This window comes from Scaptodrosophila lebanonensis, unplaced genomic scaffold, assembly GCF_003285725.1.
Source record: "Scaptodrosophila lebanonensis strain 11010-0011.00,11010-0021.00 unplaced genomic scaffold, SlebRS2 tig00000024-arrow-pilon, whole genome shotgun sequence".
NCBI classification, from domain to species: Eukaryota; Metazoa; Arthropoda; class Insecta; order Diptera; family Drosophilidae; genus Scaptodrosophila; species Scaptodrosophila lebanonensis.
This window is the reverse complement of record NW_022060538.1, coordinates 9,044,595-9,059,995: the sequence shown is the minus strand read 5'-3', so window position 1 is coordinate 9,059,995 and position 15,401 is coordinate 9,044,595. Positions and strand designations below refer to the sequence as shown.

The 15,401-nt window shown below is 34.6% G+C and overlaps 1 protein-coding gene across 6 annotated transcripts in view; it reads right to left on the bottom strand.

The window, feature by feature from the left end:
• Positions 1–1,083: 1,083 nt before the first annotated feature.
• The window catches only part of LOC115621567 (sodium/calcium exchanger 3), a 76,717-nt gene continuing 62,399 nt past the window's right edge, over positions 1,084–15,401 (bottom strand). For 3 of the 6 annotated variants that reach the window (XM_030515250.1, XM_030515248.1, XM_030515249.1), the window contains exons 3-11: positions 14,400–14,491; positions 12,009–12,047; positions 9,138–9,167; positions 6,929–7,077; positions 4,912–5,011; positions 4,714–4,836; positions 4,493–4,651; positions 3,172–3,343; positions 1,084–3,098 (exon numbers count right to left, since the gene is read on the bottom strand). In XM_030515250.1, the coding sequence (XP_030371110.1) occupies positions 2,897–3,098; positions 3,172–3,343; positions 4,493–4,651; positions 4,714–4,836; positions 4,912–5,011; positions 6,929–7,077; positions 9,138–9,167; positions 12,009–12,047; positions 14,400–14,491 (1,066 nt within the window). In that variant the 3' untranslated portion in view covers positions 1,084–2,896. Of the gene's footprint in view, positions 3,099–3,171; positions 3,344–4,492; positions 4,652–4,713; positions 4,837–4,911; positions 5,012–6,928; positions 7,078–9,137; positions 9,168–12,008; positions 12,048–13,555; positions 13,571–14,399; positions 14,492–15,401 lie in introns of all 6 variants that reach the window. The other 3 variants (XM_030515253.1, XM_030515251.1, XM_030515252.1) reach the window with 3 other exon arrangements.

Genomic DNA, 15,401 nt, shown 5'->3' with positions numbered 1-15,401 from the left:
TCATAATAAAGGTGAACTCTAAAAGGGTTGTAATGTGCCCAATTATTTGCTTGACTGACTGGTAAAGTTATGTTGTCATGAAACTGAAAGTCCTTTGAAATGAGTTCCTGTTTTACATCAAAATATTCTGCTATGTGAGCTCACCTTGTACCCTATACCTATACCTATAACCATGTTTGTTTTTATTTTTTTTACCCATACATTGATTTTTCCATCTTATAAGATTGAGAAAATGAAAACGCATTTGTCGTTCTTGCTTATGGCATCGCTTCAAAGCTATTAGCTCATTAGAAGTCATCTAAATACTATTCCGGAAGCACTTAACTCTCTTCTTTATTTGCCTTCGCATCAATATATACTATATTTTTCGTTATGTGACTAGACCTGCGAGTACGCTGCCGTTAAACAGATGGTTATTTATATATTTAATGCACTCAGTGCATTTCTAAATCATGACAAGACTCGACCCCAATTAGCTTACTCGACCTGCTGAAACTTTAAAATAAAACAATGGCGGGGAAAATAATGAATTCTTATACGTATAAACCATTTCAACTTGGACAAACTTCTAAACTGATGTGGTGGTATTTTAGGTTCGCAAGCGCTACCGAAATATGGACCCGGGTGTCGATCCTTTATTTAAAGTAAATGGTTTCCACTGTTATCGGAATATTAATTGCAGATCGCCAATGAAATATCAACACCATTTCCCATGATTTTGGGATTAGAAATAGTAGGGAAATCACTTCGTATTTGACAACATGAGATTGAAATTGTTCCCTGTTGGCCCAAAATCTGAACCTCACATATGAAGCTTGGGTTTTCTCAATTTTCACATTTTGCAGCCAGATGTGGAACGGTTTATAGATATATTTTAAAATTTTTTATTCTTGTGAAAGCCCAGTTCGACGGCATTACGAACCAAGAAATAAACGCATTTAAATTTTGAATCAATTTGTTTTGCAGCATTTTATGCCATAAGCTAATATTTCAAAATTATATAAGACTATTGTATTGAGTACATTTTAATTGTAATTTAATTGTACGATAATAACTAGCTTTTCGTATGGACAATAACATATGTATAATTTCAACTATTTATTATTACAATATTTGTTACACATACATACTATGCACGTTCTCTTACTTTGTTTGTGTATTTACATACGTATGTTGTAAGCAAATTTTGAATTATTTCTAAATTTGGCGCATTTTTCGATCATTTCTCCCCAGCAAAGGTGCAATGCATTTATCCCCAATTACAATTTATTAAAATATGTTATGTATATGTTAATATATGTTGTTATTAATAATTTTTTGCTTTTTGCTACGATCTCTCATTGTGGCTGTATTAAAAAATAATTTAACATCATATAAAAGTTTTCTGCTCTCTTTACTTTCATTTTACGTTTTCTACTCGTTTCTCATGTAAACACATTTTATTTTGGTGCTGCTCTACTTATACCCTGTATGCTCAAATAACAAAAATGGATATAGTATTAAATATCGGCAAATGTTTCTGTAGAGAAAGACGTGGCAGACCCCTTAGAGTACTATATATAGTCAGACGAAATGGATTCCTGAGCCCTCCTTCATTAATGACTCGGAAAACACTAATAAGCACTGCAGGTGCATCTATAATCGAAAAGGATCATGACGTTATCGCCGCTGGACTTCATATTTGCAATGGCATATGTATTAATTTTCAAACTTGTTATTCGAGTACATTATTACTAGTAGTATTGTTTTGATTGGAAATTTGATTGAAAAATGTTGCTTTCAAATAAACAGTTTGTTTTACTGGGTATAGGGTATGCCGTAGTCGAACACGCCTGACTACTTTGTTTCAATATACGTTTTTGCTTTACAGTTCTATTTGCTCTAAGTGGGGATAACAATAGAAAATTGAGTAGTAGAGTAGTAGTTTCTTAGTGGGCCAGCACTGTAAACACTGGTGGTCGTATTTAAAGTGCCGCTGTTTGTTTTGTTTTCTCAAGCAGTTCGTTCTCTTGGTCAAGTGTTATTCTTGGCGCTTAAAGATAAATGTAGTTCATTTTGTAGTATGTATGTATTGTGAAGTTTCTATATAGTTTTGTGTTTAGGTTGGGTACTTTCTTAAAATTTTGCTGACTAGGTAGGGCTCTACAGTCATACATAATTCTAGTTACATAGTACGTAGCTTCAGTTTAGGTTCAGAAATCGTTTACTAAGTCTTACACATGTATTAAATTAACAATGACTGTTTATGCTTGTAATGGAGAGACAAGTTTGTAAACGTATGTATGTATGTAATTAAATAGTAACAACATTTGTAATTCGTTTTCGTTTTTCTCGAATTAAGTACTGGCATTAACAAACAACAACAATGACTTAAATCAATGAGAGAATGATGATACATGCAGTTATATATTAACATATATGTATGTATTAACAATAACACATTGTAAATTATGGCATAACAATGAAGATTTGCTGAATCGAAGAAGAACTCGATGTATGTAGTACCATCGAGCATTTTATTTTGTTTTTCTCTTTTCAATTTTTATTTAGAATACGCATTAGCTAAAAGTATAATGTTTATATTTAGAACTAAGCCGGACCTAAAACTAATTAAACAGTACCATTTTTTATATGTATATATTAACATAAATTTTACATAATAAATATACTTGTATTGTATTAACATACACATATGTATATAAAATTGCCGCTTAAGTATATCATATTTTGTTACAGCATCTTCGTAGCTTTCCAAAATGTTTTTTTCATGTTTTCGGTTTCATTTTTGTTTTTTTTTTTTTAACTTTGTTGTTGGTTTGAAATTTAAAAAGGGCTGCGCAAGAATTTGCTATGGTATTTGCTATATTTATTCTATAATGCGTTTCGCACAAGGCGCCTAAATTTTGAACACATGATAGGCCTCCAATGTGCTGATGATGAGATAAAGAATCCATAAGGAGATTAAAACGCTTCCATGCACCCATTTTGATTTGGGTCCACCTAGCTCTGCACCAATTTTTTTACTGTTGCGACGGTACATCATTATACCAAATGCTATCATGGCCAATGCGCAGAAGAGCGCGACGGCAAAACCAATTCTGTAAAGCAGGTAGACATACCATTTGAAATATGTAGGTTCATTCAACTGTGGATGATAGTTCGAAAACTTACGTGCCCGGCTCTACGTTGAAAGTATTGCCATTCGACATGTGATAGATGGAAGCAATGGACCACGCCAAGCCAATGCCCAGATACACATTGACTGCATTGCTGCCCGTCACATTGCCAATACTGTTGTCAGCGGTATCGTCCTGCTTGGCAGCTATCAAGCTGGCAAATGTGTCTGCAGAAGAGAGGCTCACAAATGTTAGATCTCGTGCTCTCACTATCAAATGTTGATGAATCAGAGTCGAATGTGACTTTTTGGTAATTTATATACATTGCAACTATATTTAATAAGATGTTATTACTATGTATAGGCATAAGTAACGTAAAGATCAATTTTTAAAGTGTTCTCTTAAGTAGCGTTGTTTGTACAGAGTGACTGTGTACAGTGAGCTGTTAGAATGCATTGTCTGCGTACAGCTAATGTAAACACTCTGTTGTCATTATGCGCTCTCTCTTGCGCTCTCTGTTAAAATACATTCCATATGCGCTTGAGAGCACGCATAAGGAAGCATTGGCAATAAACAGTTACTTTAGAGATTGAGATCAGATTGGGGAGTTCGCTTTCTTCTATTTGAATTTTTTTACGCTCTCTGTTAAAATACATTCCACATTGAGAGCATAAAGGAGCATAATAAACAGGTACTTTAAAATGTAGATTGACTGTGCAGTTTGTTTTTTCTAATTTGAATTTATAAAGCTCTCTGTTGAAATACATTCCATATTGAGAGCATAAGAGCAAGCATCTGTAATAAACAGGTACTTTAAAATTTAGATTGAATGTGCAGTTTGTTTTTTCCAATTTGAATTTTTTAAGCTCTCTGTTAAAATACATGCCATATTGAGAGCATAAGAGCAAGCATTTGTAATAAACAGTTACTATAGAAATTAAGATCAGACTGTGCAGCTTGCCATACTTTTGTTTACTTCGGTTGGAAGTATTGTGGCTTGCGGACCTTCAATTTGCACCATACCGGTAATTTACCGATTCTAAGCCGTACAGCCGTATATTAATACTTTTTGCTAGATTTTATTTAGCTTATGTTAAACAACAACTGCTGACATAATCAATTATTATTACATAGCTGCTCTTTTTCTTTATGAAATACATACTCCTCATAATTTTAGGATGGACTACGTTTAGAAAAACCTATCATAATTATCATCGAATCAGAACAACCCACGTTTGCGTAAAACGTAATATATATAATATATATTTTATATAGCAGATTCAACCCATTTGCTATTTAAGTACGCCTTCACATATTTATCGATTACGCGGGTACATACCACTCTGTGCTATAAGATGTAGTAAGTGATCGCTTACCTGGTATGCTGGTGCCGAGTGCCACAAAACAAATGGCTGTGACCGAATCCTTGATGCCGAGCGCGCAGCCAAAGTAGCTGGCAGCATCACCAATGACGGCGGTCACGAGGCCAATGACAATTATCGATACGCAGAAAGTTATGTAACCGCCGCACAAATCTATAAAAACTCAGTCGTTTAAATACGATGTACTAGGTGAGTGGCGATTTTGTAACATTTACCTGTTGGCGGCACGAATGCAAAGAGTACCTTCCAGAAGAGGCAAACAAAATGGCTGATATAATCGAAACAGCCGGGAATTTCTTCCTCCGTTTCATCTTCATTATCGAATTCACTCTCATCGGCTATTGTGGATGGCATATGTGAAACATTTAAATGGCATTTACAGGGGATTAGGCGCAACAGTTGCCTTTACTTACCCGGCACGACAGTTAGCGCATCCTTGAACTGTTCTTTCCAGGATGATGTGCCGAGAACGGCGGATACATTGGCCTTGGCAACAAGCTTATCGACGGTAGCCTATATTGTTTTGTAATGGGATAATCATTAGCTGTTATGTATATGATATGAGTAAAGCATTGCGTATACGCAACAGCATCCGCACATTAAGTATACGCACAGATGAACACACAAGAGGCAACTGGCAACAGCAATAACAACAAGGCACGCTCAACGACCATTTGGAGATTTGCACAATTAGGTGGTTATTTGTTTTGCACCTGAAACTCAGCAGGGGAACGAGTCAGTTCCTCCCACAAGTCAAACTTGGCATTAGAGCTCTTGTTTCCTTTGCCGCACAGTCAGACCCCGAATGGAGCAATATATTTGCCTTTCAAAGCGGTTCAGTTATATATATCGTTTTCAAGGGTTTTTATTTCGACAATAGCAAATACTTGATGGAATTTGCCGAAAAACGAACTTGATGCCTTCGGCTATAATATGTACATACAAATAAACCGTATGTGGATACTGAATATACAATATATAGCAATTGTTGAGAAATAGAGCAGTCAATCGAGGCACCTTACATGGCTCTGATTTTGTAATGAATATTATTGTAAATAAGAAAAAGAACTGTATCCATCCTGTTGCTATATAAAGTAATATATTTTTAAACGAAAAATATTTTTTGGAGCCCGTCGTTGGGCCTACCAGAACTCGTAGGCCCGTCCTAAGCTGAGGAAGATTGAGCTGCTGTGGTAAGAAATGCTGCTTAGTTTAAATTTTCATGACAGCTAGATTTGAGTAGATAATTTCAACCGAACTTTTGGATACAAATTGCTGCATGGCATGTTACCTTTGACAGGTACTTGTGAATATATAAATTCGATTAAAGACCTAAAGTTTTAACACTATCGTGAAAAAGCTACAATTGTAATGTAACTGCATTAAGAAAAAAACAATTTAGAATTAATTGATAATTGCAGAAGACAAGTCCCATAATTTCGCGTGAGTTTATAAAAAGGTATTTGATATTCATGTTTTTAATTACAAATTACAAGTTTTAATTAATACTTTTATTGGTAACAGTTGGATAGCATTGTCGACACAATTGAGTAAAATTTTCGCACTATTTCATTTTTTCATTTTTATCAAGATCCTTTGACTTGTGAATTGTTTAACTACCTTCATTAAAAATATTGTAATATTGTCTTTTATAAAACATGCGCTTGATGCCCGTCAGTTAAGAACTTCTCGCAAAGTTTGTTTAGTTTTAATTGTTGTCTCCGATTGATCGACAGTATTAACTTTTTGTGTAGAATTTGTACATAATCAATTAATGTGCTTTTCACAGAATGATGAAGAAAACGACGTTATAGGAATTTGACAATTGTTGCTTGTTATTCAGCTTCCTTTTTAAATGTTTTGAGAGAAGTGAGAAGTTAAATAATATTGCCAATACACTATTTGCTTCCAGAAGCGAACTAATCGCGTTATTCGAGGCCCAACTGTTGCTGTTGCCATTTCAATTGCCAACTAATGTACGTGTACTCGTACAAATAGAGGGTAACACTTGTAGGGGACAGTTGGCAAAAATTTGCAATGCAGTTTGTGTGTAAGTGAGGCAGAGTGTGAACGAGTATGAGATTGTCACGTTCATGACAGGATCATTGCGTTGTTATGCGTGAGAGTGTGTGTGCTTGTCTGTGGGCGTTACCCCGGCTCTGTGTAGGTGTAAATGTGGCATTTCCGGTCTGACAAGTGAATGGAATTGCTTTTCATTTGCATTGTTATGTGCTTGGGCGTGTGGCTGAGTGTGTGAATTAATTCGAAACGATGCGATGCGTAGCTTTGCATTGATTTTCGTCCCCTCATTTACATAAATCACATTATGCTGTGCAGTGCTGGCATGCCGCCAGGCTGCTGGTGATGCTGCTGCTACTACATATTATCGAGAAATCCTTAAAGTTATTGCATCACAATTTATCGACTCACCCTGAATTCCTTGCTCTCCCGAATGCGTATGCGTACGGTGGATAGCTCACCATTTTTGGGCTTGCTCAGCAACAAAATGCGTTCCAATTCGTCCAAGTCCTCTATTTTCTTCTTCTCCACTTCTTGGATTTGGGCTAACAGTTCGTCCCCTATACGCAGCGTTCAGATATATATATGTATATGTATATGTAGAAGAGTTTAGTCATCGCTATGCTAAGTTGACTTGACACTGCATGCGTGTGTGTCTGCACTGTGTGTGTGTGTCTATGTGTGTTTGTGTGTGTCTATGTGTGTATATACATGCGTGCGTGTGTCTGTATGTGTGAGCTCTTGGCAATCGCTGGCAATTTCCACTTGCCGCCATGCAATTTCGCATTTTCAAAAGGCAGTGAAAATGTCAGCTCTGCTTAGCAAACACAGACTTAAATACACACACACACAACAAACACACACACACACACAAGCACAACATACACACAGCTGTAACATACATACACACAGATGACAAGACAAAATTTGTTTTTTGTATGCACAACATACACACACACAAACATAGACATACATAATCACGGTTGCAGTGTGTTTGAGTGCGTATTTACATACATACATCTATGTATGTATGTAAGTAAGTTTGCAGATAACAAGAGTAGTTGCATATATTTATGTATAAATTGCAGATATATTTTTTGTAAGCACAGTAAGAAAAGACAGACGACAGTGTAGAGAGAGATATATATAAATATATATATAGAGATAGAGAGTTTCAAGTACCAAGTGGAGTAGAGTATGTTGTTGTTGAGGTCACGTAACATACACAGATACACATACATGCACACATACATACATACATACACAGTTAATTATTTATGTATGTAGTTGCATGACACAACAAGACACAAAACATGTAAACATCTTGAACCTAATTACCATAAACTATGTATGTAGGTTTGAGCACATGTTGCTAAATAATAAACAAATATTTTTGATAGCCAGAATCAAGAGGGAGGAAAACAAATTCAATTTATAGTACACCAATGCACAAAATTATAGTAAAATAGCGAAGCTTTGATTATTAAACATACAACAGACTACCAATTATTTGCTTTATATTTGTAATATATTTAGTTATTTACATTTTTCATAATTGGAACAACCTTAGGTTTCATTTCGATTCTGACCTAACTTGGACTATGACATAAATAAAATAAGGCCCTTAATTTTCATATGTTCCAATAACAATAGACTAAGAATTAAGTTAAGGAAATTTCCGCCACCTGTATTTCCAATAAAGTTGCTCTCCTTTGGGTACACAGATGTTTTTGTTGCCTTGGCAAAAACAATCTCCAATCTCTCCCAATAAACCCAATCGAAATGTAACTTGGATTAACAAAAGCAAATAATGATCGGCATCTGCTGCTACAATAGTCTACAATAGTAAGCTGACAATCGTAAACAATATAGAAACCTGCCATCTCTGCAGCCTAATATAATTATAATTCGCGTCACTAGAATACCTACATTGTATTATTATTCTAAATTAAATATTTTTCTAATTAAATAAATAAAAATTATAATATTCTTCTTCCCATTTCCGTACTCTTTAAAAGGCAAATGAAATTTGTTTCTGGCATGAAAATTTAACAACATTAAAATGTAGAAGAAGGTTTAGGGGCGTTTTGAGAACACCTCTTATTTCATGTATGCTCATGAGACTAAAAGCAACTAAGTCATCATCTAAACCTAAAGCAATATATAGTATTTAATTATAGAAAAAAGTGAGGCACTTGAATCAAAATACCTATGTTTTACAGATTAAGATTACTTCGACTTGCTTTGGGGGAATAGTGCCGATTGCTGATTAAATCGTCTGACCCTATTCTACATTTTCATTAAAAATAGTTATACTATGTGGAAATGTGTAAAGAACATATATCGAATTTTCATTCTTTTAATTGTTGTTCGGTGTTTTTTTAAGATACGCTTCGATGTTTCTAAACCAAAAAATATTTAAGAGTGCAGCCTTGATTTACATTTTTGCGCATTTCACTACACTTATTTTTATATATAAATATTATTTAAATTCTTTTCAAACTATACAACAACTAATAATGAATTATAATGAAAAATACTGTATTAGTTTTGTACATAGTGTCTTAGCTACGAGATGAGGCATGCAACCAAATATTGGATGGAACATTGGATGACTCACGGGTATGATCTCCGGTGTGTGCGTGATTTTCTAGACATCGAGACGTGACAACATGAATATTTTCGGTGGAAAGTTGCAGAAAATACAAATGTTGAAAAGGGTTACACTGGCTGGTATTATTTTACTTTATAGTTCATAAATAAATATTCAGTGAAAATATGCTAATATATATATTTGTTTATAATTAATTGTTCCTTATTTTGAACATCAGGTTTCAAGCTTGCATACGTTACTCTGCTTTTATTACTGTTGCGGAATATAAAGTGATTTGGATTCGGAATTTTTGGTTTTTTAAAAATTGTTTTGGGTCTATCACACATCAAGACACACACATATACAGCGAATATAAGACATCGATATGGTTAAGAAGGCGAAACTCAATACAGCCTTTAAGGTGGTAAATACGAATATATACTTGTATGTATAAATAAATTACATTGTTGCTTTCAGTTACAAAAAACACAAACAATTATTTCAATAATATTACGCAGTGTAGCGTGTATTACTTACAAATTTTGGCGAATTGGCGATGCATGTTTGAGAGTTTTATATTGCGCGTGTAGAGAGAGTTCAAGGCACAACAAAGAGAAGCGGGCACAAGCGCGTTTACAAATCCGCAGAGCATAGACACAACCAAATATTTAACCAAAATTGTTCTCCAAAATGCATTCGAGACATTTCAGAACTAATTTTATTTCAATTGAAAACGAAATGGCAGGGCACGCTCTCTAAGAAATTGCATCCACCACTTGATGTGGAGGCTTCAACTTAATGTTTTGTATTTTTTGTAAAATGTATTTATTTTTGGCTTGCTGCGTCGAAAAAGCGCAATTCCTTCACACAAACATTGTTAAATTGTAGTACATGGAAATTATACGATTACATATACACAAACGTATAAACATAGCCATTTAAATTGTATGCGAAGCACAACAGCCAGTAGTAGACAGTGATTTGGTTTCGGTTTCGGTTTTGGTTTTGGTGCGCTACTCAAGCAAGCAGACAAATTGGAGGTGAAGACACTTTTACGATACACAGCGCACACTCGCGAGCATTTAAATAGTGCCAACTAAACCACCATGTCAACCACACAAAATGCGGTTGCTTTGATTAAATGAATGGGTGAGTTAATTGTACAGGGTGCGCCATCTTTTATGTCGGCATGTAAATATTGAATAACGTTGTTATTAGTGAACCGATTGACTTGACTAGACCAGTGTTGAAAACCTCAGTTCAAGAAATTGTACAGAACCAAATTAAATAAAAATATCTCATACTTGAAAATCGGTTGTTTATTTTCAAAGATATTCCATGTTTACATACCGACATAAAAGATGGCGCACCCTGTATATGTAGAGATCAATCAATCAGAACACTTGTATTATATTTACTATTTTCACACAAAATACTAATTTATTCATTAACTACTAATTTCGAAGCTATTTTTTTAATCAACTGTATTGGTGAAACATTATTATTGCTTTGTTTTAATTACAAAAATTTAAGTAATTTTACAGCTGCTTAATGCACAGATTAGCGACAAAGAGTTCATTATATACTTAGTATATAGATATATTTATAGACTCTTGCATGTGTAGCTTTCCAAAAATATTTGTTCAATAATTGTTTATTGAGGAGATTATTAATGGGGTTTGCTCAGAAAGCAAATATTTTGCACAACAATTTATGGAATTTCACATGTGGGCCATTATTATTGGGTTGGGGAAGAAGGAATCATTTATTGTTTGCCTTATTTTCAAAAAAAAAATTTAATAAAGATTCCGTTGTCCGATTTAGATCAGATATATATTGGCTAGACTCGTTGTCATTTAGAGAAGAGTTAAGTAAATTGCTGAAAATAATGGCCAACCAACTATCGCCCTAGAAAAGGTTCAAATGACCAATAAAAATGACATTCACTTGGCGCCAGATCTTGACTATAATATGACGGAGATTTTTTCAAGTCACTATTGATAAGTGTGGTCTATCGCTAGCTTCAAACACAATAATTGTTGAATGGATAAATGAGAATTCAGGCTACATGGGAGCAGCTATTGGTAAATGACCTCCTTGCAGTCCCACCAACTGAAAATTCGACTCAATAGGTTTTTTATGATTATTCGATCCCATGTTGTAGTTTTTGAATAATGACTTTTTTTTTAAATCTAGCTGTTTTGGTAATTCATAAGTTCTTGAACGATAATATGGCTGCCAACATGCCGGTCTGCTTCAATAATTTCTACGGCTGCGACTAGAGAATTCACAGACAACTTTTTTAGAGGGAAAACTTCCATTTCTACTTTACGAATTTTAAATTAAGGTCAATGAACTGAAGAAGTAGTAGTATATAGTATACAGTTCTACCCCATATAAATAGGGATTTCTTTTTTTTCCCACCTAATATAATAATATCGCTTAATTTACAACCCATACGAGTATCTTTCTTAAACATAGTTTTATTTTCAAAGCCTATTTGGTAAATAGAATAACAAACAAAAAGATTTGATTGATTGATTTAAACATAAAATTGCTTTTATAAGTTAGTTATCGTGTTCCTGCAGAAAAGGTGGTGTACCTATTTAAATGCTCACCAGTGTCAATACTTTTCATTAAGTGGGCGAATGCTTCGATTTGTTGTGAAATGAAAAATGTAAATAAAAAATTACGATTTAATGCCAAAATGAATGGTCTTGAGTGTATGGACAGAGCACGTATGTTGTTGCTAACCCGTAAACAATTATTTGCATTGTGTGTAAGTGACAATGGGTTTTTGTATAATTTATTGTATTTATATTTGTTTTTGCATATTTATCGTAAACTGAACACTTAAATGTGGGGCGTGAGTTAATTGTTTTAATTACTTTTACATACCAAAGAATCGATCGATAAATGATTCCGTATTAGTGTCATCTGCGTGTGGTTTGATTTTTGTTTTGGTTTATTGTAGTTTTTGAATTATTTAGTTGTATAAAGGAAAAATATATGCATGATGTGAGATTTTAATTATACCATAATTCAATACTTATTCATAGATGCAAGTGAGAAAACATAATATTATTAATGGAGTTGTGACAGAAATGGTGCAGGGAAGTGGGTGTTGGGTTTGATTTCTATGGTGGATTGGATTGGGGGGCCACAGCAATGCATTTCAACTACAAAGCGCACTAATTGGCTTCAAAAACAACTGTCTCGGAATCAAATGGTGGGTAACTATGGGTTACGTATTTAGCACACACTTACTTAGATGCTTTATTTATTGACTAGGTATTGGGCATGAAGTTTATGTGGTTTTACAGGGTCTCTTTTTCTAAACAAAAGCCATACACAAGAACGCAAAAAACAAATGGTATTGTAATCTTTTCCCAGATGCATTGTCCAGGCTTTTACTACTATTTGGAACTGATAAACTCGTACGAGATATGTGTATGCATATTTAACCGTTTAATCATAGTAAGATCAGTGTTTAATCGATCGGACAAAGTTGTCGGGTTTGGTTAACAATCAGTAATATATTTTGAAGTGGTAGGAAGGAATTGTAGAATTGAAAATTGATGGACATGCATATCTCAGAAAAGGAAAAGTTATTAGATTGTGAGAAGACCTATATGTAAAGTATCTTTTAATCAATTATTTCTAACAAACATAAGCTATATCTAATGAATTTAATTTAATGAATAAAAAACTAGCAACTTTTTGATATACAAGTAGTGGCCTGATTTGAGCCCTTTTTTGTAGCCTTTAAAGTCTTTGAGCTGAATGCATAGAGACAGACGAGACGGATGGCTTCTTTATCGATGTATGTCAGTACGCTGCTTATACCATGGATGAGCGTTGTTTTCTTCCTATATTCCTAACTCACTGCAAGCTTCTTCGATCTTATCCTTTGAAAAGGTATGTGACGACAAAAATTAAAAAGGCGGCTGCTGCTCAATTTTCTCTAATTGCTGCCACTTGCCATGGAAACGCATCTTTCTCTCTTGACAGCGCCAAGAGTTAGCAACTACAACAACAATAATAATGATGTAAAAGGAAAAAAAATAAGGGTCTACATAGGAACTCATAACATAGAACACCAAACAAAGTACGAACAGAAGAACCAAAAGAAAAAAAAAGAAATTGAAAGCTTGTTGCTTTTTTTCTTGCAGGGGGATAAAGGGAAAGAAAAATATAAATCTAATTTGCACTTTTTGGCCGCAATTTCCGCACGCAATAGAAATAAGCGAAATGAAATTTTACGCTTGCTAAAATTTTTTGGTGAAAACTCAAGGAAACAAAGTGAACGAAATCGAAGCCCAGCGTCTGGCAATCACATTTGCCAACCAATTTGAATTTTTCTTTGGGATTTTCTTTTCTAATTTGCTCTTTCGTGTTCAATTAAAATAAAATTAATTAATACTTGTATACAATTTGGGTCTTACTGTAGTGAGCAGAATCTAGAAGCATAAAAGAACACAAATAAAAAAGACAAATAGACGAAAAAAGGTAAAAACGTATAAGTTAGGGATTCAGAATAGTTTATGTATATATAAGTATATATATGTCTATATATATATATATATACAAGTAGATATAGTACATAGGTGGTACATGTACATAGGTTATAGTTTATACACGAACAACGAAGTTCAAATTGGAATTTCCAATTCATAATTTGTTCTCTAGTGCTGCTGCATCGATTAGTTGCTTGATGTCCTTTTTCTTATTGTCTATAAAACTGAATGGTTTGTGCTCTGCTTTTTTCAGCGAGCAAAAACCGAGCGGGTAAAGGACACATTTGTTTTGTGGTGTCTCCTGTTCCTGTTAGTGTTTTGAGTCTGTGTGCAGGGACTGTTTCTGTTTCGCTTCTTGTTCGTTTATCGTTTACGAGTATTCTGTTCATGGAGGTGCGAGTTTGGCGCTTGACGTCAAACGTGAGTGACATTTTTGTTTTGGTTAAAGGACAAGGCGCGGCTAAAAAATAATAAACTTGTGCTGCCTGGTGCACTTTTATGGCTGCTGCCGTTATCACAATATTTTGTTGACAATGGCATGAGTAATTTGATTAGCGGAAAATGGCGTTTTGCTTTGTTAGGCACACATCTGTGTAGGTCAGAGGAGGGCATATGGTGTGTGGCTTGTGGCATGTGTCTGTGTCTGTGTGTATTTGAAGGAGTGGAATGGAGTGGTTTTGTCGTGTGTATTTCTTTTTTTTTTAGGATTTGTTTGGTGCTGCTTAATTGAGTTTGATGTTGTTGTTGTTATTGTTTTGCAATTACAACTTACCTGGCGCCAAGCGCGGCTCGCCCAAATGCACCTTGAAGGTAACATCCTTCTCATAGCTGCTCTCCTCCAAGATAGGTACAGATATGAACTGCCTGTGAATCGACAAAGAGCAAGGTAAAGGGATTTGTTAGTACCTCAAGCTATAATTTATATGTTACTTTAATATATTCTGGCACTTATGTCGCCACAGCCATCCCTCACCACATTCGAATCGCCTGAAAATCAGCATGAAGTACGCTTCGAAGGCCTTTCCACACACACAAACACTTGATTAATGAGGCAGGACATTGGCTTAATGCCCACAATCGTGGCACTTAGTACAGCGCTTGGAATTTATTAGGCGACACATAAAGTGCGCAACGACACTCACAGCTGACTGCCCGCCCGCCGCTATAGGCCTAACATACCAATATACATATCTATATGTATGTTTGCTTGTGTGTTGTTATGGGTGAGCTGCGCATTTTATGCGTGAGGAAGTGCAAAATCAATGAGCAGATAAAAGCGCCTTTAATTTATGGCGAGAACGCAGGCCTTTTACCTTCAGCTGGCACAAGCAAGCTAGCCTTACAAACAGGTGTTTTTTTTTCTTCTTTAAATTGCCCAGCAACTCCCCTGTTTTACTACTCTTTGAAACATTAATGAAGGTAAAAATAGGAGATAAAAATTTTGATAAGTAGCATTCAATTAAAATCTTTGTGTAAACTATTAACATTTATGTATAATAATCTTCAAGCAAATGTTTGTAGCTTGCTTTGTTCTCTATGCTGGTCCGGAAGTGTTTGAAAGCTCCGAATATTTTTGTGCATTATTATTATAATTGAAGTTATATATTGTATGACTTCAGAAACTATTTTCTTTAGCTATATCCAAATTTCAATATTCGTAACATTGTAGAATATAATATTATAGATCATTTCATGAATATATAACACCTGTAAATAATAATAGTAGACATAAGAAGCTTAACATTTTCAAATGCTGCTGTAAAATACTAATACT